Source organism: Gobio gobio (genome assembly GCF_949357685.1).
Source record: "Gobio gobio genome assembly, chromosome: 21".
NCBI classification, from domain to species: Eukaryota; Metazoa; Chordata; class Actinopteri; order Cypriniformes; family Gobionidae; genus Gobio; species Gobio gobio.
This window is the reverse complement of record NC_137117.1, coordinates 4364240-4385370: the sequence shown is the minus strand read 5'-3', so window position 1 is coordinate 4385370 and position 21131 is coordinate 4364240. Positions and strand designations below refer to the sequence as shown.

General features: G+C 43.6%; 1 protein-coding gene across 1 annotated transcript in view; it reads left to right on the top strand.

Moving 5' to 3' along the window:
• Positions 1-9048: 9048 nt before the first annotated feature.
• Positions 9049-21131, top strand: part of LOC307117686 (neuromedin-K receptor) — a 12758-nt gene continuing 675 nt past the window's right edge. Inside the window, exons 1-5 of the mRNA XM_079802679.1 lie at positions 9049-9559; positions 14775-14963; positions 15039-15189; positions 18083-18279; positions 19393-21131. The exon at positions 19393-21131 is cut by the window's right edge and continues 675 nt beyond it. Of these exons, the coding sequence (XP_079658805.1) occupies positions 9198-9559; positions 14775-14963; positions 15039-15189; positions 18083-18279; positions 19393-19678 (1185 nt within the window). The 5' untranslated portion in view covers positions 9049-9197 and the 3' untranslated portion in view covers positions 19679-21131. The remainder of the gene's footprint in view (positions 9560-14774; positions 14964-15038; positions 15190-18082; positions 18280-19392) is intronic.

Here is a 21131-nt window from a genome sequence, read left to right as displayed (position 1 = left end):
AGGCCTGAACAGATTTCATTGTCAGAAGATGATTTGGGGTGAGTGGTTCGAGGCTATGGGGGTCACTGAGGTTGTCAACAGTCAGAGGACGACTGTTGACTATAGCCATAGCCTCATAGAAAAAGGCCCGTAGCGAAGCATCATTTAGTCTTCCAGAGGAAAGAACAAGAGTGGACCTTAGAACGTTTCTCACTGTTCTTATTTGCCTTTCCCACACCCCTCCTGCATGACTAGAATGGGGAGCGTTCATGATGAAGTCGCATTGCTTCTCTGCAAGAAATACAGCCAGATGATCTGCGTCAACTTCCTTTAGAGCTTCTCTGAGCTCATTTTTGGCCCCGACGAAATTGCTTCCTTGATCAGATTTGATCTGACGAACAGCACCACGTATGGCGATGAAACATCGAAGGCCATTTATGAAGGCATCTGTCGACATGTTTTCAAGAGTCTCAATATGAACAGCACGGGAGCTAAGGCAAGTGAAAAGAAGGCCGTACCTCTTGTTCTCCTTTCTTCCTTGTTTTGTAAGGAATGGCCCGAAGCAGTCCATGCCACAGAAAGTGAAGGGAGGTGATGGTTCCAACCGTTCAGGGGGTAGATCGGCCATCTTTTGCTCTTCCATAGGTTTGCGCTGCCGTCTACAGGTGACACATTGATGAATGTAGGATGCGACTGCCCGGTTGATTCCTGTAATCCAGTAGCCGCTGCGCCTTATTTCATTAATGGTAAGACCTTTACCTTGATGTTTCATCTTTTCGTGGTGATAGGCAATAATCATCCTTGTGATGTGATGATCTTTGGGAATGATTGCAGGATGCTTGATGAAGTTGGGAAGAGAGGAGTTGCACAGCCTCCCTCCCACCCTGAGGACGCCGTCATTGTGGAGAAAAGCATCAAGAGCGTGTAACGGATTGCGAGTTGGTAGGGGGATCCCTTTGCTCAGCAGTTTCAACTTTTCTTGGTACACATTTTTCTGCAGATCTTTGATTAGGCGATGTACTGCCTCTTCTCGTTCTGTTACAGTGGTGAGACTGTTTGATTTGTTCTTGCTTATGCGCCTGAGAATGCGTGCAACTGCTCGCGTAGCTAGCGACCAAGAAGAGAACTTGGACAAGCGATCAACGAGGCTCACGCGTTCAGTGGTTTTTGTACTGAGCGCTAGAACACTCTTGACCTCTGGATCTCCGACGGTTAACTCTGGTGCTTCATCTGTAGTCAGCTTTATTTCCTTGTCCCATAAAAACCTAGGCCCAGTGAGCCAGGTAGATGACAAAAGCTCGCTGGCAGTTAAGCCCCTAGAAGCATGGTCAGCAGGATTCTCATTTGTTGGGACATATCGCCACTGTTGTGGGACTGAGCTGAGCTGAATCTTCTGAACACGGTTAGCCACAAACGTGTGAAATCGTCGTGCTTTGTTTCTTATATAACCTAAGACCACTTTAGAGTCGGTCCAGAAGAACTCCTCAGCGTAAATACATCCCAATTCCTCCTTGAGCATGTTGCTTATCTTCACTGAAACAACTGCTGCTGTCAAATTCTAATCTGGGGATGGTTGTAATCTTGGTTGGAGAGACACGTGATTTTCCTGCAACGAAGGCACAATGAATGTCTCCCTCTTCATTTTGAAGTCGCAGGTATGAACACTGACCGTAACCCTTCATACTGGCATCAGAGAAGTGATGCAGCTCTGTCTTCGAGACCTTTCCAAATCCAGCAGGTGATTAGGTACGGGATATGGTGAAGTTATTCAAGTGGGCTAGATCACTTCTCCATTGTTCCCATTTCGGGCGAAGCACGTCAGTGAGAGGATCATCCCAGCCAGTGCCCCGTCTACATATCTCCTGAAGAATGATCTTTGCTTTAAGGGCGACTGGTGCCACAAACCCAAGAGGATCGTACAAAGAAGCCACTGTAGATAAAATACCACGTCGTGTTGCAGGCTGCTCCTTGAGGCTGACGTTAAGCTTGAAGCGGTCAGACTCCACATCCCATTGAATCCCGAGAGCTCTCTCTAGTGGCAAATCATCAAAAGCGAGGTCCATATCCTTCACGTTGGTTGCTCGTTCGGAGGGTGGTATACTCTCTAGTACCTCTCTGTTGTTAGACACAAACTTATGTAGTCGTAGACCACCCGTGGCGCAGAGTTTGCGTGCTTCCCTGGCAAGCTGAATAGCATCTTCAGTGTTTTCAACACTTACGAGACCATCGTCTACATAAAAGTCCCTCATAACAAATTTCGAGCCTTGAGTGTAGATGTCGCGATTCTCCTTAGCTAGATGTTTCATCCCATAGTTTGCACATCCCGGAGAGGAAGTTGCACCGAACAGATGCACTTTCATGCGAAACTCGCTGGGCTGTGACTTCAAGTCTCCTTGCTTCCACCAAAGAAAGCGCAGGTAGTTGCGATCAGCTTCGTTCACATGAAACTGATGGAACATCTTCTGAATGTCGCACATCAATGCAACGGGGTGCTTTTGGAAACGGATGAGAACTCCACTTAAGTTGTTCAACATGTCAGGCCCAGAGAGAAGGTGATCATTCAAGCTTGTTCCTTTATATCTGGCTGAGCAATCAAACACTACACGAAGTTTATCTGGCTTCTTCGCATTTCTCACCTTCTCTTCCATCGTCCTTAACCTGCTCAGCATCTCCATTTCCGATGACTTCCTCCATGTACTCAACATAATGCTCCTTATACCTCTCATCCTGTTGCAGTTTCCTTTTAAGGTGAAGGAGGCGTGTCATAGCTGAGCCTTTGTTGTCAGGCAAGCTGGGTCTGGTTTTGAAGGGCAGAGGCATTTCATAATGGCCATGTATATTTTTCCTTATTCCCTCATCCAGTATGTTGAGGAATGTGATGTCGTCTTGTGACACAATTTTGCTGTCGTCACTGCCATCTTTGAAATCAGACTCTAAAATGCGAATGACGTCGGTAGGAGTTACCGGAGGTAGCTCCTTAACTGTAATTCTGTGACACAGATGAAGTGTGTTCAATGCATCATAGGTTTGTAATGACCGCCCTACAATACTCCATCCTAAATCCGTCCTTACAGCGTAGGGTTCATCGTCATCTCCTAAAAGGACTTGTCTTGGTGCCATAGCTCTTGAGCAGTTGTAGCCGATCAAAAGGCCTACTACACAGTCCTTCAGTGGTTGGATTTCATTCACTATCTCTGCAAGATGACTCCATTGTTTAGCCGTCTCACAAGTGGGAATGTGAGAGCGATTAACAGGTATGCAATCCTTCGTATAGGTAACTGGAAGATCGACTTGAATTGCAGAACTATATCCTCTAACACGAAGGCCAGAAACACTTTCGCTTGTGAGAACTGTATCCTTACCACTCATAGTCGTCAACTTCAGTTTCACTGGATACTTGTCAGCATTAAGACCATCACTTACTTCTTGGTCAATAAACGTAGTATCGCTTTGAGTGTCAAGTAGCGCATAGACAAGTTTCTCAGTAGTTGGATCATTTTTAGATGAAACCCAGACTGGTATCACCATGGATGTGTTGGATGAGCCTTCACCTGCTACACTGAGTGCCATTGCAGCAGCACCTCGATTTGTCTCTGGTTTTGTTGTAGACCTTTCTCTTTTATAGTTGTCATCATGCAGGACTGTAGGATGCTTTCCTTTACAGTGGTCACAGAAATGACGATGACGGCATTCTCTCACGCTGTGGCCAGGTTTCAGGCATCCATAGCAGAGTTTCATCTCCTTTATGTAGTTGCGTCGCTCAACCAACACCATCTCAGTGAACTTGGAGCATGAATGAAGCTGGTGTCTATTATCTTGACAAAGGATACACGAAGTCTTAACCTTTCTCTGTTCTGAATTGTGGTTTTCATTTTTAGTGACTGTTTGAGTGGTAAAAACACTGGCCTTGTTTTTCTTCACGTCTCTGAGATTTCTCTTCTCAGTGCTAGAATCTGATGAACGAAGGGCATGAAACGACGTAATGGGATTGCAAGCAATCTCAGCTTCAGTTGCCGTGAATCTAGCAAACTCCTTGAAACTTGGGAATTCTTGATTTTCACTTAGGCTTTGCGTGACTTGTCGGTTCCAGCGTAAAGCTGCCCAGTCAGGTAGTTTGTGAACGAGCTTCTGATTTTCTTCACAGTCATTTAATATGTCGAGACCCTTGACATGAGGCATGGCATCTTGACAAGCAATCAGAAAATCTGAGAAGCGTCTCAGTCCTTCAGCATCCTTTGATGGAATTCTCGGCCAGTTGGTGAGCTTCTCTCTGAATGCTCTCTGAATGGCGAATGGCTGGCCAAAGCGACGATTTAGTTTGTCCCAGGCGTCTTGGTAGGCGTCATTGTCATTTCGGTAGAAGTTGCCATCTAAAACCTGCCGTGCTGGGCCACCAACATATTTTTTCAGGTAGTATAGTTTTTCAGCTGGTGTGATTGCCCTTTGGTCAATAAGTGAGGTGAATGCTGCCTTCCATTCAATGAATTGTATGGGATCACCATTGAAAACAAATGGTTCAGGAACAGGAAGCCTATTTAAGACCATGTTGTCTTGAAGGATCTGAGCGAGAGAGGGAATGTCTGTATAACGGGGCGATGCAACTTGTGAGAGGGGTACTGTAGTTACAGACACATTCTTTGCTTCCATGTTCCTTTCCCTTTTAACATAGTTAGCATCCTTGTGTTCTGTCTCCTTATCGTAGATCCTCAACTTGGCTTGAGCTGCCCTTATCTCTTTCTCCGCCTGCAATCGCTCCAACTCACGCTTTTGTGCCTCTAGAACTTTGCGTTGTTGTTCCTCTAACTCCCTTATGGATTCCCTTTTCCTTTCCTCCTCTAGCAGCATCTGATAATTTGCTTCCTTTACTGCTAGTTCAGCTGCTGCATCCGCGCGTTTTGCTGACATGGATGTAGTTATGCTGCTGTCAGACTGGCTGTGACTTATCAAAGAAGCTGCAGATCCATAGACAGACTTTGCATAGTCATGGCGGAGCAGTTCATGAAGGCGGCGTCTTTCCTGCTGCTCATTAAACTCGCTTTCATCATCTATAGCCCTGTTATAGGCAATGTTGGTGATTTCTGTGGTCACCGATTCACACGTATCAACTCTTCTTCTTATGTCGGTGGAAGGTGTGGTGAGATTTCGAATTTCATAATAAATTTTCATTATGTCTTCTTTATCTTTCTTAAGCTCTTCAATGAGAGGCCAGAGCTGACTCTCTGACATATAAGTCTTTAGCTGATCTCTTGCCTTGCGTGTGTGGAGCTTCCACTGCTCGTACATGGCATACAGCCTTTTCTCTTTTTTCTTGGCCTCTTCATATTGATGCGCGCGCATCTTCTCTGTAGGATGGCGTGTGCGTTCAGAGCGTCTAGGACCTTCAAGAGCATTATCATCCTCATTAAACTGCTCCTTTAGGTCAGTTGGACTTTGTTGTTTAGCTTCATTTGTTTCCTTCAGACACAGCCTCTCTGATGAGTCTACCATTGTCTGGACTTCACTTTGTAAATCTTCATGCTGATAATCAGCCATCTGCTCCTCCACCTCCTTCTCATTACCTGACTCTGACATTATCACCTAAAATGTTCTCTCTATTTAAATTTAACTCTAATGGCGGAAGAAGACCCCTTAGCAGATATGATTAAGCCCTTGTTATGAACAGCATAAACATAAAATATCAGAACATTAGTGTAAAAAATAGCTAGCAAATATGCATTTACATATAAACACTCAAATAACTGCAAATGTCACTGAAAATACCACAATAAACAAAGTTATATAAGTTCTTAAATCCAAAGAGCGAGAAATGTAAATGTGAGCCTCAATAAACACAGTTAACGAAGTTGATAAGTGCAAAGTCCAAAATAAAATGCATACATGTCCTTGTGGATGCGTGCAGGCATGAGTGTAGAAGCAACCACAATTTTTGTTGCTCTCCTTGCTGAGCCGGTGAGTATTAAATGTTCAGTCCAAGAAGCAATTCATCCGTTGCTCGCCTTATTGCTGCACTATAGACTGTATAATAATGGGTTAATACTCACAGTCCTTCTTCAATGTCTGTGAGTATGGCTGTACTCGACCATTGCACCGATTCCGTGAGACCGCTGTCCAAAGTAGGTCAAGCACGAGGCGTGAGGATGTCAGCTTGATGGGTTAATGCTGACACCTTGTGGCGATGTAGCGGAAGCTGTAGCCGGCGCCGTGAAGACCCTCCGTGGCCCGTCGTAGACAACAAGTCGTTGGTATCGATGCGGGTCAAGCTCTTACTGTAGCAAAACCCAAGCTAGACAATGGTGAAGCTTACTGATGTTTCCAGAAGCCTTTATTTATGTTCAGCCGTCAGCCTTGGTTTGAAACACAAATATATCTTTCCTTTCTTACACCGTTTCTCCGTGAAACACCGTAAGAGCTACAGAACAGATAAATAACATAAAATTAGCTCTTATAATCATACACATTTCACAAAGTCCACATTAACCTTACAAATAGCACTTTATAAAAATACAACTTTCTGTGACATTACTTCTGACAGTATTAACAATGCTAAAGGCTTATGTTAGCATGACTTCACGTTGAAACACGAGGGATAACAATACAGTTAAACACCTTTTCACAGATGAATAAATTAACACACACATATTACTGACATAAACATGAAACAAATCAAACACATAATACCTTGTTCCCGTTCCAGCTAGGTGCTTAAATATCCTCTTATTTATACGATTTCCGAGCGACATGTGATCTTCCTCCTTACTTCCTTGCATGCGTCTCAACAAAACCAATAATTCAGCCCTTTAGATGCAAAAATTAACGATCCACTAGGAGGCGCCAAATTTACACTTTCCTTAGGATTAGTTACACATAAGACATGAGGAAAATAAAACTATTGGCTACCCTTAGAGTAAACGAGAACACACTCATGAAACCAATGAATGCATTAACTCGTGATTATACGAAATGTCTTTTAAACTTCATACCCGGTCATAAAGCAAAACTCTGGAGAATAATTTCAGTGCTCAATACTCACCAACGTCTTTGTGAGATGAATATCTCTCTATTCTCTTGAATGTGTGTTTCGGTCTGCAGCACCTGCTGGTTCGTCTCCGCTTTTGAAACCTCCACACGAACGGTTTTCTTCAAGTGCATTTTGCGCATGCGTATACCGTTTTTCGGACGTAGGACTTGTTCAGCCAACATGGATTTTTCACTTCGACTTCATAGATTGACTGAGCACAATTAAATATGTTCAGTGAATATACAATTTTAATTTTGAGTTAAGACCTTAAGCTATGATTAGTACAATGCATCTTTTTGCATGGGGAAAATGATTTGGAAGTCATTTATTGGGCCAATATGTAATGATCTATTGTCACAATTTTTCCAATTTTTTTTTACAGTGTATTGAAAACTAGCAAAAGTGTTTGTTTTCCAGTAGATGGCAGCAATCTTCCACTAAACTATGACCATTCATGTTTACACCATGAATTAAACTGAGAAATGTAGATATTTAATGTGAATTTTAAATAAAATGTTGCTATTTTAAAGAAACCTGTATATAAATATCATTACTAATTTTGGCAAATACATTTTCAAATGTCCATATGTCCCCTTAAAACGGCACAACTGTAGAGTAAAAACATTAGGCTATTAAAAAAGTGATATTACATGCGGATATTATTTTTTTTGTACAAAATCACACTGTGTGTGTGTGGCCACTGGAGAACCCAGAACGGCTGCTTGCATATAGTTTAAGGTAAAACTGGAAATAATTAGCGAACATTAAAATAAACTGTTCATTCATTAGCATACATCATTTTACCTCTGGCTTTACACTGCAGAAAATGCTCTTCTTATTCTTATTCTTAAATCAAGATGCATTTACTAGTAAAATTACATAAGATATTTGTTCTTGTTTCCTGGGGGGAAAAAAGTCCAAATGAAGTGAGTTTAGGCTTAAAACAAGCTAAATGATCTGCCAATGGGGTGAGAAAAACAATCTTATTTCTGTTTGGGACAGAAACAAGGGTTACACTTTATTTTGATAGTCCACTTTAGACATTCTACTAACTATAAGTAACTTTGCAACTACATGTCAACTAACTGTCATTAGAGTATTAGTAGACTGGTAGGTTATGGTTATGGTTAGGTGTTAGGGTTGGGGTTAGTAGAATAAGTTGAATTGTAGTTGCCAAGTTACTTATAGTCAGTAGAATGTCTTATGGGGGACCAACAAAATAAAGTTTTAGTAAATATTAATCAGACAGAGCCACTCATGCGGCACTCCATCAGTGAAGTAATCCAAGTATTCAGAACACGTTACAAATGACATTTCTGGGCATGTATTCTGTAACGAAATACATTTTGAAAGTATCCTTCCCAACACTGCACGTTTCCCACCTCAGGCATTAAATCCCTATTATTATTGGTCTTTATTTTAAGATATGGGCTCTCTGAACATGATTATAACATGTATTTGTAATATAAATAAGATGTAGGCTAAATGTTGTTATTTTTACTCAAATTCAGTGTCAGATTTTCTATAAACTATTTCACGATGTAACCAAGAAAAACAACAATAACATAATATCATATTATAAACTGACTGAATATGTCATCAAATATATCTGTGTGTGTCTACACTACACTACACTACACTATACACACACACACACACACACACACACACACACACACACACACACACACACACACACACACACACACACACACACACACACACACACACACACACACACACACACACTGCCCCTGCCCCTAAACCTACCCATCACAGGAGACTGTGCAGTTTACTTTCTTTGAAAAAAACCTCATTCTGTGATTTATAAGCATTTTGAAAAGTGAGGACATGGGGAACGTCCTCATATTTCACCCTCTTTTTGTAATACCCATGTCATTATACACATTTGTGTCCTGATATTTCACAAAAACATGCCCACACACACACACACACACACACACACACACACACACACACACACACACACACACACACACACACACACACACACACACAGAGAGAGAGCTCCTCCTGTGTGCAGACAGACAGACACCCGGCCAGAGACACACACACACACACACACACACACACACAGACACACAGAGCTCCTCCTGTGTGCAAACAGACAGACACTCAGAGAGACACACACACTCACTCACTCACTCACACACACACACAAACGTCCTCTGAGCGAATCATGTCCTCGTCCCGAAACTCCTCAAACTTCACTCATACCAACCGGTTCGCGCAGCCTCCGTGGCGCGTCGCGCTCTGGTCGCTCGCGTTCGCGCTGGTTCTGCTCGTGTCCGTGACGGGAAACCTCATCGTCGTCTGGATCATCGTCGCGCACAAGAGGATGCGAACCGTCACCAACTACTTTCTGCTCAACCTCGCGGTGTCGGACGTGTGCGTGGCCGCGCTCAACGCGCTGGTGAACTTCGTGTACGGCGCGCACGGGCACTGGTACTTCAGCAGCGCGTACTGCCGCTTCCAGAACTTCTACCCGGTGGCCGCGGTGTTCGCGAGCATCTACTCCATGAACGCCATCGCCTTGGACAGGTGAGGAAACCCCGACTCTGGAACGGTTATTAATGTCCATCCTTCATTCAGTTCAGTTCTCATACAGCAGTAATACTCATATCATACACAAGAGCAGGTAGGGATAATAAAAAAAAAATTAATGGACAAAATCGCATTTGCTTATTTTAAAAGTTCATATAAATATGATGCGCTCTAAAAAATGCTGGGTTAAAAATAACCCAAGTTGGGTTGAAAATGGACTAACCCAGCGATTGGGTTGTTTTAAGCAAACATTTAACCCAACCGCTGGGTTAAAACAATCCAAATGCTGGGTTAAAACAGCCCAATTGCTGGGTTAGTTCATTTTCAACAAAACTTGGGTTATTTTTAACCCAGCATTTTTTAGAGTGTGGCATTAAATGATTATTAAAGTCCCCCTGAGGAGAAAATCAAGCGTTTAAAGTGTTTTTGATATGCTTTAAAGGTGCAGTGTGTAGTATTTATGAGGATCTATTGACAGAAATGCAATATAATATCCATAACTATGTGTATTAGGGATGCGCGGTATACCGGTACTGGAAAAATACCGGTATATATTTCATTTCAAACGGTACGATATCATGATTTTGCTCATTTCGGTATATGCTGCTGTTCCGAAGTTCTTAGTACTTTGCTTATAAAACTGCTGAAGAACCTTCAAACCTTGCCAAGCATCATCACTTAATTCCTGACTTGTAAGACATTAAGAGATCGACAGGTGAGTGCATAATTCTAACGATCGACGTTAATTTAGACACTTTTAACACTGATTAACGCACATACATATGATCGTATAGTTTAAATTAATATCCAGCGTTCGTTTCAACCAGTGACGTTTAGACCTCATAATATTTGCGCGCATACTATTGCATTTACATCCGCGAAAGACATAACGTTACCCAACTGTGTTTATGTAACTACTCACTAAAGATTGACATTTTTGACATAATTTTGTGTGTATTTGACTGAGGAAAAACAACTTAATTTGGAATGCGCGAGCTCTTTAGGCTTATGTGTGTGTGTGTGTGTGTGTGTGTGTGTGTTTGTTGTTGGCATGAGCGCAAAGAAAACTCTCTCTCAAAGAGCTCTCATCCCATATGTATTATGAAATGCTATAAAATCGTTCGCATGTTCAAATTGGCGAGGTTTAAAGAGACGTGGGCAGTGATTTCCGTCAGCTGTCCCGCAACGGAAGCGAAAGTGTTGAATCTGAGCGCGCAGATTGCTTTTATAGTGCATGTGCGACGTCTTTTGAAGCCAGAAGCAATTTTCTCAGACAAAACTACTTACAAGAAAGTTTCCAAATGACTGATTGATGTGATAATCTTTGTTGATTAATTTAATAATAAACATTTGCGGTAATTTCCCGCTTCATAAACCCAAAACTTGCGAGAGTGAGTAAAATTATGCGCAATACCCGCATCAAAATTCAGACCCTGTGTCGTATCGATTTAATATCGGTATTTCGGTATTAGATTGTGGTACCGTACTGAAGACAAAATTGTGGTATCGAGCCATCCCTAATGTGTATAAAGACCGTTATGTGTTTATTACCTTAGAATGAGCCGTTTCTACACACACACGCACACACACACACACACACCCTTACAGTGAAGTCGCCATTTTGTGCCGCCATGTTTCTATGGTAGCCCTTAAGGGACAAACTTCTCTACAGAGTGCGAGCTACTCTCTGCTGTCTCAGACGACCACATCTGTGTCCTGTGATGGCCACCGTAGCTTCTCTATGTGCTCCGAAAGGGAGGGGTGAGCAATTCACAACCTCACCCCTAGATGGCACTAAAACGTACACACTGCCCCTTTAAGACAAAGCATGTGCAATTACATTGAGTATTTTCTCTTTAAAACTGCAGTGAACCAAAGAGTCTCAAAAACACTACCAATCAAGTCACGAGGGGGGCGTGGCTTTAGCATATCATTAACTATTCTCTGAAGCAGTGGGCGGAGTCTTAAGAGAAGCAGGTTCTCCTGCTATATTTTTCAGGTATATTTAGCGATATAGCGGGGGAATTATGGTGTATATTACAATGTTATGATGAACGATATCCACTGACGTTCTGAGGAGTTCAAAGGATATGTAACATTATTAGCTGTTTAATAACGTAGTCAAGCAGAAGGATGATCATATTAATGACCGCTGTGTGTTCCACGCTGTAAAGTTGAGTGGAGGCGGGGCTAATTTGCATATTCATGCCTAAATGAGGCAAGGGTGTCGAGTTACAGTCAAGCTATTTTAAGGCACAGAGAAAAAAAGGGGGAGGGGGGGGGGGTTAAGCAATCATTCAAGACAAACTAATGAAATAACAACTAAATCAAATAATCAAATAATCAAATAATAAATAGAGTATATAATACTGGTTCCCACTGTCACCCCAACATTCACTTCCACTGTAACTTCTAACTTCAACTGTTCTCAGAGCAGCTCGACTCTGATTGGTTCTGTCCACCTACTGGGGCGGGACTTGTGATTTTATCGGGTCCTTCTGCTGTTTGTCGCTAATTGAGCTGAACAATTAACAATTAACTAGGGCTGGGCAAATTAACGCGTTAACGTGGGCGATTCAATTTTTCAGCTTAACGCATTAAAAATATTTAACGCAAATAACGCAGCGTCCGTTTTTATATACATTTTTGCCGAGCGTTACATGATCACGCTCCTGTTCATGTAAATGCTTCCAAGCGCGACAAGACACAAGAGAACGCGCTGTATGTCAATGTCCTGTATGTGTGTGTGTGTGTGTGTGTGTGTGTGTGTCAGTGTCCTGTCTGTGTGTGTGTCAGTGTCCTGTCTGTGTGTGTGTGTGTGTGTGTGTGTGTGTGTCAGTGTCCTGTCTGTGTGTGTGTGTGTGTGTGTGTGTGTGTGTGTGTGTCAGTGTCCTGTGTGTATGTATGTGTGTGTGTGTGTGTCAGTGTCCTGTCTGTGTGTGTGTGTGTGTGTGTGTGTGTGTGTCAGTGTCCTGTCTGTGTGTGTGTCAGTGTCCTGTCTGTGTGTGTCAGTGTCCTGTCTGTGTGTGTCAGTGTCCTGTCTGTGTGTGTGTGTGTGTGTCAGTGTCCTGTCTGTGTGTGTGTGTGTGTCAGTGTCCTGTCTGTGTGTGTGTGTGTGTGTGTGTGTGTCAGTGTCCAGTGTCCTGTCTGTGTGTGTGTGTGTGTGTGTGTGTGTGTCAGTGTCCTGTCTGTGTGTGTGTGTGTGTGTGTGTGTGTCAGTGTCCTGTGTGTGTGTGTGTGTGTGTGTGTGTCAGTGTCCTGTCTGTGTGTGTCAGTGTCCTGTCTGTGTGTGTGTGTGTCAGTGTCCTGTCTGTGTGTGTGTGTGTGTGTGTCAGTGTCCAGTGTCCTGTCTGTGTGTGTGTGTGTGTGTGTGTGTGTGTCAGTGTCATGTCTGTGTGTGTCAGTGTCCTGTGTGTGTGTGTGTGTGTGTGTGTGTGTGTGTCAGTGTCCTGTCTGTGTGTGTGTCAGTGTCCTGTGTCCTGTCTGTGTGTGTGTGTGTGTGTGTGTCAGTGTCCTGTCTGTGTGTGTGTGTGTGTGTGTGTGTCAGTGTCCAGTGTCCTGTCTGTGTGTGTGTGTGTGTGTGTGTGTGTGTGTGTGTCAGTGTCCTGTCTGTGTGTGTGTGTGTGTCAGTGTCCTGTGTGTGTGTGTGTGTGTGTGTGTGTGTGTCAGTGTCCTGTCTGTGTGTGTCAGTGTCCTGTCTGTGTGTGTGTGTGTGTCAGTGTCCTGTCTGTGTGTGTGTGTGTGTGTGTGTGTGTGTCAGTGTCCAGTGTCCAGTGTCCTGTGTGTGTGTGTGTGTGTGTGTGTGTGTGTGTCAGTGTCCTGTCTGTGTGTGTGTGTGTGTGTGTGTGTGTGTGTGTGTCAGTGTCCTGTCTGTGTGTGTGTGTGTCAGTGTCCTGTCTGTGTGTGTGTGTGTGTGTGTGTGTGTGTCAGTGTCCAGTGTCCTGTCTGTGTGTGTGTGTGTGTGTGTGTGTGTGTGTGTGTCAGTGTCCTGTCTGTGTGTGTGTGTGTGTGTGTGTGTGTGTGTCAGTGTCCTGTGTGTGTGTGTGTGTGTCAGTGTCCTGTCTGTGTGTGTGTCAGTGTCCTCTGTGTGTGTGTGTGTGTCAGTGTCCTGTCTGTGTGTGTGTCAGTGTCCTGTCTCTGTGTGTGTGTGTGTGTGTGTGTGTGTGTGTCAGTGTCCTGTGTGTATTTGTGTGTGTCAGTGTCCTGTCTGTGTGTGTGTGTGTGTGTGTGTGTGTGTGTGTGTGTGTGTGTGTGTGTGTGTGTGTCAGTGTCCTGTCTGTGTGTGTGTGTGTCAGTGTCCTGTCTGTGTGTGTGTGTGTGTGTGTGTGTGTGTGTCAGTGTCCTGTCTGTGTGTGTGTCAGTGTCCTGTCTTTGTGTGTGTGTGTGTCTGTGTGTGTGTGTGTGTGTGTGTGTGTGTGTGTGTGTGTGTGTGTGTGTCAGTGTCAGTGTCCAGTGTCCTGTTTTACAACAAAACCCCCCGGGTTTTGTTGTAAAAACTTGGCAACCCTGTGCACGCACGCTGGAATAAGTAGCCTTATGTTAGAAGAACAAGATGAGTGTAAACGGTCTTTGCCGGTGTTGTAAAAAAAAGAATTTAAGGATACACAGAGCACTTACCAACACGATCATCATTTCTGAGAGAAATAGTAAAGGTGAATGCATATACGAACAAGTTCTCCGTTTAGGATTAGAACAAACTCAACCCAAGCGGCTTTTGATGACGTGGATGATGACGTTACTGTTGATCATCTGTCCATCATCGTCTAAAGCCCGCCCTGATGATTTCATTGGTCCGAACAGCTTCTGTTCCGGCATAATTACTCCTCTACGCATCAAGTCCAGACCGAAGTGCCCGAGTTAAAATGTTGTGGGCGGGGCTAAGTTCGGCTGGCATCCAGGCTAGGTCACAGCGCTATAGTGTCTTACTATTCTCATTGTATTTATTCATTAAATATAAGTCATTTCTCTGGATCTTTTAGATGAATTTAAGGAGTGCTGGTCTGGTCTTGGTCTCGGTTTAGGTGGTCTTGACTACAACACTAACGTCCAGATTACATTCATACTATATAGAATGCACTTTTTTAGCAGTCATAAATACTTATGCACAATGTGTGCGATTTCGGACGCAGCCTCCGTGTAAGGAGATTGAGCTCAATTGTGTCTTACGCTAACACGCCCAGGTCACTTCCTGTGTCACTTCCTCTCTGATCAGGTACATGGCGATCATCCACCCGATGAAGCCCCGCCTCTCGGCGACGGTCACCAAAGCGGTGATCGCGTGCGTGTGGATTCTGGCCGCGTGTCTGGCGTTCCCGCTCTGCTTTTACTCCGTAACGGAAGTGAGGCCGCACAGGACGGTCTGCTACGTGGCCTGGCCGCGGCGCGACGACGACGCCTTAATGTGAGAGACGCTCCTCGAGTGTGTCCGCCGCTGCTTCTCTCTGCCAGCGCTTCATGAGCATGTGTGTGTTGGCAGATATCACATGATCGTGGCGGGGCTGGTGTATCTCCTGCCTCTGGCCCTCATGGCCATCACCTACTCCAGGGTGGGACTCACGCTGTGGGGGGGCCGAATCCCCGGACACTCCTCGGAGAACTTCCAGGATCACCTGCAGGCCAAGAGAAAGGTGCGAATCTTCCCATAAATCACTCACTAGCACAAATTCAGTATTCCTCAACATCAATAAAATAAGAGAAATGAATAATCAGAATACTTCACAGAACTCAATGTTAGATAAAACACTCTATTGACCGATGTCTTGCTGCTGACCTTCCATGATTCAGCAAAACGATATTGTATTGTGTCGTTATCGTCAACAATACATTGTTTGGGTCAAAATGATACATTTTTCTTTTCTTTAGGATATTAAGATCATGTTCCATGAAGATATGTCCTACTGTAAATATATCATAAATGTATTATTAGTAGTGATATGCATTGCTAAGGACTTTCTCAATATTTAGATTTCTTTGCACCCTCAGATTCCAGATTTTCAAACAGTTCTGCCAAATATTGTCCTAACAAACCATTCATCAATGGAAAGATTATTCACATATCTTTATCGTTAGGTGGCTCAGTGGGTAGCCAGAAGGTCCCCGGTTCGAGCCCCGGCTGAGCCTGTGTGGAGTTTGCGTGTTCTCCCCGTGTCTGAGCGGATTTAATCCGTGTTCTCTGGTTTCCCCACAGTCCAAAAAGATGCTGGGGCCGCATTCACGAAAATCTTCTTAAGAAAGAAGTTAAAAAAAATTGTAAGAATGTTCCTATGTGCAATTCTTGAAAAAAAAAATTAAGTTCTCAAATATTTTCTTAAGAACATCTTAATTTTTTACTTAAGAAGAAAATGAAAGGTGTTATTTTATTGAAAGGTCTTACTGAAGACTCGCTGAATGAAAAACACCTCAAAGCTGGTCGTTTTGTGCTTCCTGCAGATTACTGTAGATATCATAATAAGTGTGCAGAATATTTTCGTCATGACTGGCTTGACGGGAGTTAATCACTCAATGTCGTGTTTTTAATGTGCCGTGTCGATAAAATCGTTATTTTATAAGAGCCGTTTATCCAGAACGCTGCTTGGGTACCAAAGATCGGCCGTTAGATCTACAGAAGACGAATCATATCATAGAGCCAACGGCACACGGACTAGCCGAGGAAAGACTGCTCTCGCCGGGGTTAATGAGCGCTGAACACCCGCTGATCCACTGGAGCTCACAACTCCGAAAACGGCAGATCAAATTGTCAAAAAGGCGCTCTCTTTAAACGAGTACATTCTCACCTGAAAAAGTCTTAAAACTACAATTTGTGACACATTAACAGTAGTATTTTTAAATTACGTGGGGTTTCTCGTCCACTATTGACGCTTGCTGGTTGCTGGTTTTATACTCGTCCATATGGTACTATTAGTTATAAATATTATTTTTAGCTAGCTACTGTTATGCTGTAATGCTTACTATTTGAAACAACCCAATAAATTCGTCAAACATCTTACATTTGTTTATTTAAGATAGGTTGGAGGTTGTCCTAACTTTGCGAAGTTATTTACCATCATTTTAAAGAACATTCTTTTCGTGAATATGAATACTTCTCAAATTTTATCTTAAGAACAATCATAAGAAAAAATATTCTTAAGAAAAGTTTTTGGGAATACAAAATATTCTATTTTTCCTTAAGTTAGAAAATAAGAAGAAATTGGCAGTTAAGAATAATTAAATTCTGAAGAATGTTTCGTGAATCCGGCCCCAGCTGGTTGGGAGGGTTGGAGATGTCGAAAGTGTGAGTGCGCGCTCAGTGCTGGGTTGTGTCAGGAAAGGCATCCGGCGTAAAGCCTGTGCCAATTGAGCGGGAATAACGCTAGGAAGATGGATGGATCTTTATCGGTATCGTTAAGGTTTGTGAAGAAACCTTTGGGCAATTGTATGTGACACTATCTATAAAAAACGAATACTTTTTTTGATCCCAAAAATGTTCAAGAACAAGCAACTTTGGCCTTTACTGGTCGTGTTTTATCCTTTTGGACAGGGGATGTTGTGTTGGTCCTGGAGTCAAAAGGTTGAGAACAAAACAAGAGGTCAAATATCACACAAATGAGCCCCAGAATTAGCCTGAAAAGCCTGAGGCACATCAGGGGCCAGTTGTTCAAAATATTTCATCTGGATCAAAATGATCTGGATTTGGAAATCCCATGTGCTATCCAGGATCAGGTAATCCATTTTACTTTTGTGCCGGTTTTTCAAAGCAAAATTGGATTGGATCACCCTGATCCAGATACACACCTTTACAGATGACCAAATCTGGATTACTAGTGCTCTACGGAGCCCCTAAAGGGACATGGAGTTGGGAAAATTCAAATGCTTTTGCATTCTCTCTGAAAAGTTTTGCGTAGCGTTCACCCGAGAAACCTTGTGTTCGCTCGCGAAGAACTTTTGACTGGTTCATCTCTTATAATTGATAAGAAGTAAAAAGTCTTATAAGTGATACAAAAAAAAAACACTTTACATTTAATATAATATTTTGGTTTGATATTTACAGCTGTTTGGGGATTATTTTATGGCGGCTAAATCTTTTTATACTTTGACTGTAGGACCGAAAGGCTAGCCTAATGTCTACTTCTAATTTATTACTTTAACAATTAGCATAACTAATCAAGAGCAAAATAAAAAATGTGTGTTTGTGTATTATATGATACAAATGTTGTATTTTTTGACCAGTTTTAAAGTTTTACTACATTTTCTTCCTGGAATGCACCTTGAAATCCCACCCCCCACTGGGATCAGGATAATCCTGTTTTTTTGGATCAAAGTTATTCAAATCCTACTGACAAGCTGAAGGTTTGATCCAGATTAAAACTAGGATTGTATTCCGTGATCTAATCTGATTTCAGATTCCTTCTTTCCCTTTTGAACGACCCATTTTCAAGATTTGATCCAATCCGATAAGCAGAATCCGATCAGTTTACCTTTGAACAACTGGCCCCAGGATGTTGGGTCTGGGAACTCATTCAGCTGTTGTAATGTTGTGTGTAGGTTGTGAAGATGATGGTGATTGTGGTGGTAACGTTTGCGGTCTGTTGGCTCCCATATCATGTGTATTTCATCGTGACGAGCTTCAACCGGAAGCTGAGGAGATTCCAGGCGATCCAGCAGGTGTATCTGTCAGTGCTGTGGCTCTCCATGAGCTGCTCCATGTACAACCCCATCATCTACTGCTGCCTCAACAGCAGGTATCACACGCTCTTCTCTACGCTTCACTGGTCTTTAACAACCACTGATACCCCTTTTCCACCAAAGCAGAGCCAGAGCTAGATCGGAGCCAGAGCCTAGTTTCAAATCGGTTCTTTGTGTTTCCACACCCAAAGCCCCAGCTCCGAGCCAGGAAAAGTGGTTCTTAAGTAGCACTGAAACATTGCTGGGCTAGAACAGGGCTAGAAGTAAGAACCGATTACGTCAGGCGCTGGGGGCGGAGTCAACAAGACCAACACACACTTGAGATCCGCCATTGTTGAAATAGCAGCTAATGGAGCTAACAGCTGCTGCTCGTTTGTAATCTCCGTCTATACAAATGAAGGCGAGCTGCATGAATGCGTTGGATTCGCTGTGTTTTCGTTGTGTTTTGATGCCGATGTAGGATCGTAAAGCCATGAGCATCAATAGTAACGCAACGTTTGCATTGTCGATGGAAGGCTTGTTCTCAGCTGTGCTGTGCAGAGACCGATCGCCGTATGATAACGAGTCCAGCGAGAGCACATGACTCCTTATGCTTCTGATTCACTCATGCGGGTTTTTAAAATATCATACGTGGATCGGTCTGCGCAGCGCCGATGCATCTCGAACAAGCCTGGGGTGTGTGTGTTTCCGCTGCCCAGGGTTGCCAGGTTTTCACAACAAAACCCACCCAATTGCTACTCAAAACAAGCCCAATCACGTTTCAGGGGGGCTTCCCCGGTAAAAATCACATTTGGGGGTAAAATATGTGTTTTTTTTGGCATGGTTGCCTACTTAAATTCGCATTCTCGGGGCTAAATATCACATAATTGGGGTCGCTTCAACCCGCGGACATGAAAAACAGCCCGCGGCAACAGTGATGAAGTAGCCCAACTTGGCAACACTGCCGCTGCCTCGCTAGCGTTGCTGAGAGAGATGAGACGTATACAGTGACGTAAGACCTGGCTCTGTTGTGGCTCTCATGTGGAAAAGCAAACGGTTCTTAGAAGCTCCTCAGTCGAACCAACTATGAACTGGGACTAGCTCTGGCTCTGAACTAGCTCTAGCACTGCCTTGGTGGAAAAAGGGTTATGAGTGAATGTATTGTTGACGTGGTTCTGTTTCTGCCGCAGGTTCCGCGCCGGCTTCAAGCGTGTGTTTCGCTGGTGTCCCTTCATTCACGTGTCGGACTCTGATGAGCGGGAACTCCAGACCACCCGATTCCAGCCGAACCGCCAGAGCAGCCTGTTCACGGTCTCACGCCTGGAGTCCGAACCCAACGCCAATCCCGCCAGACGCAAGAGCTCCAGCACCAGCCACCGCAGCACCAGCCAATCACGGCCCTCCGCCCGGCCGTCACTCAATGGTGGTCTCCATGGAAACCCCTCGAGCACCACCGGGAAGGAAATTGGCCCTTGAAAAACACTGCGGAAACCACAGGACATTCTCTGGACACAGCCTCAGCTTCACTTTGACCAGCTGTTTGTACTCTTTCATTTCAAATATATGTAAAATAACTCACCACACACATGAAGCTGAACACTTGCAGTCTGAGGACACACACACCGGTCTGTTGACGAAGAGTTAACCGGTTAGTCCTAACCACAACACGATAAGATTCCAGCGACAAGACATTTCTATCCACATCAGCTGCAACGCAACTACAAGACACCACTAAAGCCCCGTTTACATAGCCTGACGTCGTCATACTCAATTCTAGTCAGAATATGAGTCTGATCTGCTCCATTGGGCTGTGATTATGGGGTGTGTTTCAACCCAACCAGGAAAGACCTCAATTGGATAGACCTACAACCAATCACAGCAACAGAGAGATGCATAACGTTAGTTGTCAAATGTCAACAGAACTCAACTGCACTGTGTTGCCAAGTCCGCGGGTTGAAGCGACCCAAATTATGTGATATACAGACCTAGGAATGCGATTTTTAGCTGCCAGCCCTGCCAAAATAACACATATTTTACCCCCCAAATGCCTTTTCTTTCCCCTGGAGAATCCCCCCGGAAACCTATTGGGCTTGTTTTTGGCTAGTTTTGAGTAGAAATTGGGCGGGTTTTGTTGTAAAAACTTGGCAACCCTGTGCACGCACGCTGGAATAAGTAACGTTAGAAGAAAAAGATGAGTGTAAACGGTCTTTGCCGGTATTGTAAAAAAAGAATTTAAGGATACACAGAGTACTGACCAACACCATCATCATTTCTGAGAGAAATAGTAAAGGTGAATGCATATACGAACAAGTTCTCCGTTTAGGATTAGAACAAACTCAACCCAAGCGGCTTTGATGACGTGGATGATGACGTTACTGTTTATCATCTGTCCATCATCGCCTAAAGCCCACCCTGATGATTTCATTGGTCCGAACAGTTTCTGTTCCGGCATAATTACTCCTCTATGGATCAAGTCCAGACCGAAGTGCCCGAGTTAAAATGTTGTGGGCGGGGCTAAGTTCGGCTGGCATCCATGCTACTGTTTCCACCGAAATTACCCAGAACAATTTGTACCAGGAACTTTTTTCCCCCCAGACCTGCTACTGTCTGCGTTTCCACTGCGGTCTAAAGTACCGAGTAGATTTTAGTCTTCTCTTTAGGCAAATTAGTCCAGAGATGTGGGACTGCTCCTCCCAGTCAGAGACGAACAGGAATCACTTTTGCGCGATAGTGTCTGCAACAATAACAAGTGGAGGAGATGCAGCAGCGCTGCTTTTGCTGGTTATGTGGTTTTCTAAAGAGGTCATTAACAAAACGGCAGAAAAGAGACGAGCACTGATACTAAAGCGTATTCTGAAAGCTCGTAAAGCTAGATTTAAAATAAGACAACCCATGTTATGATCAGCTATCATTGAGCGTGAGATGGCTG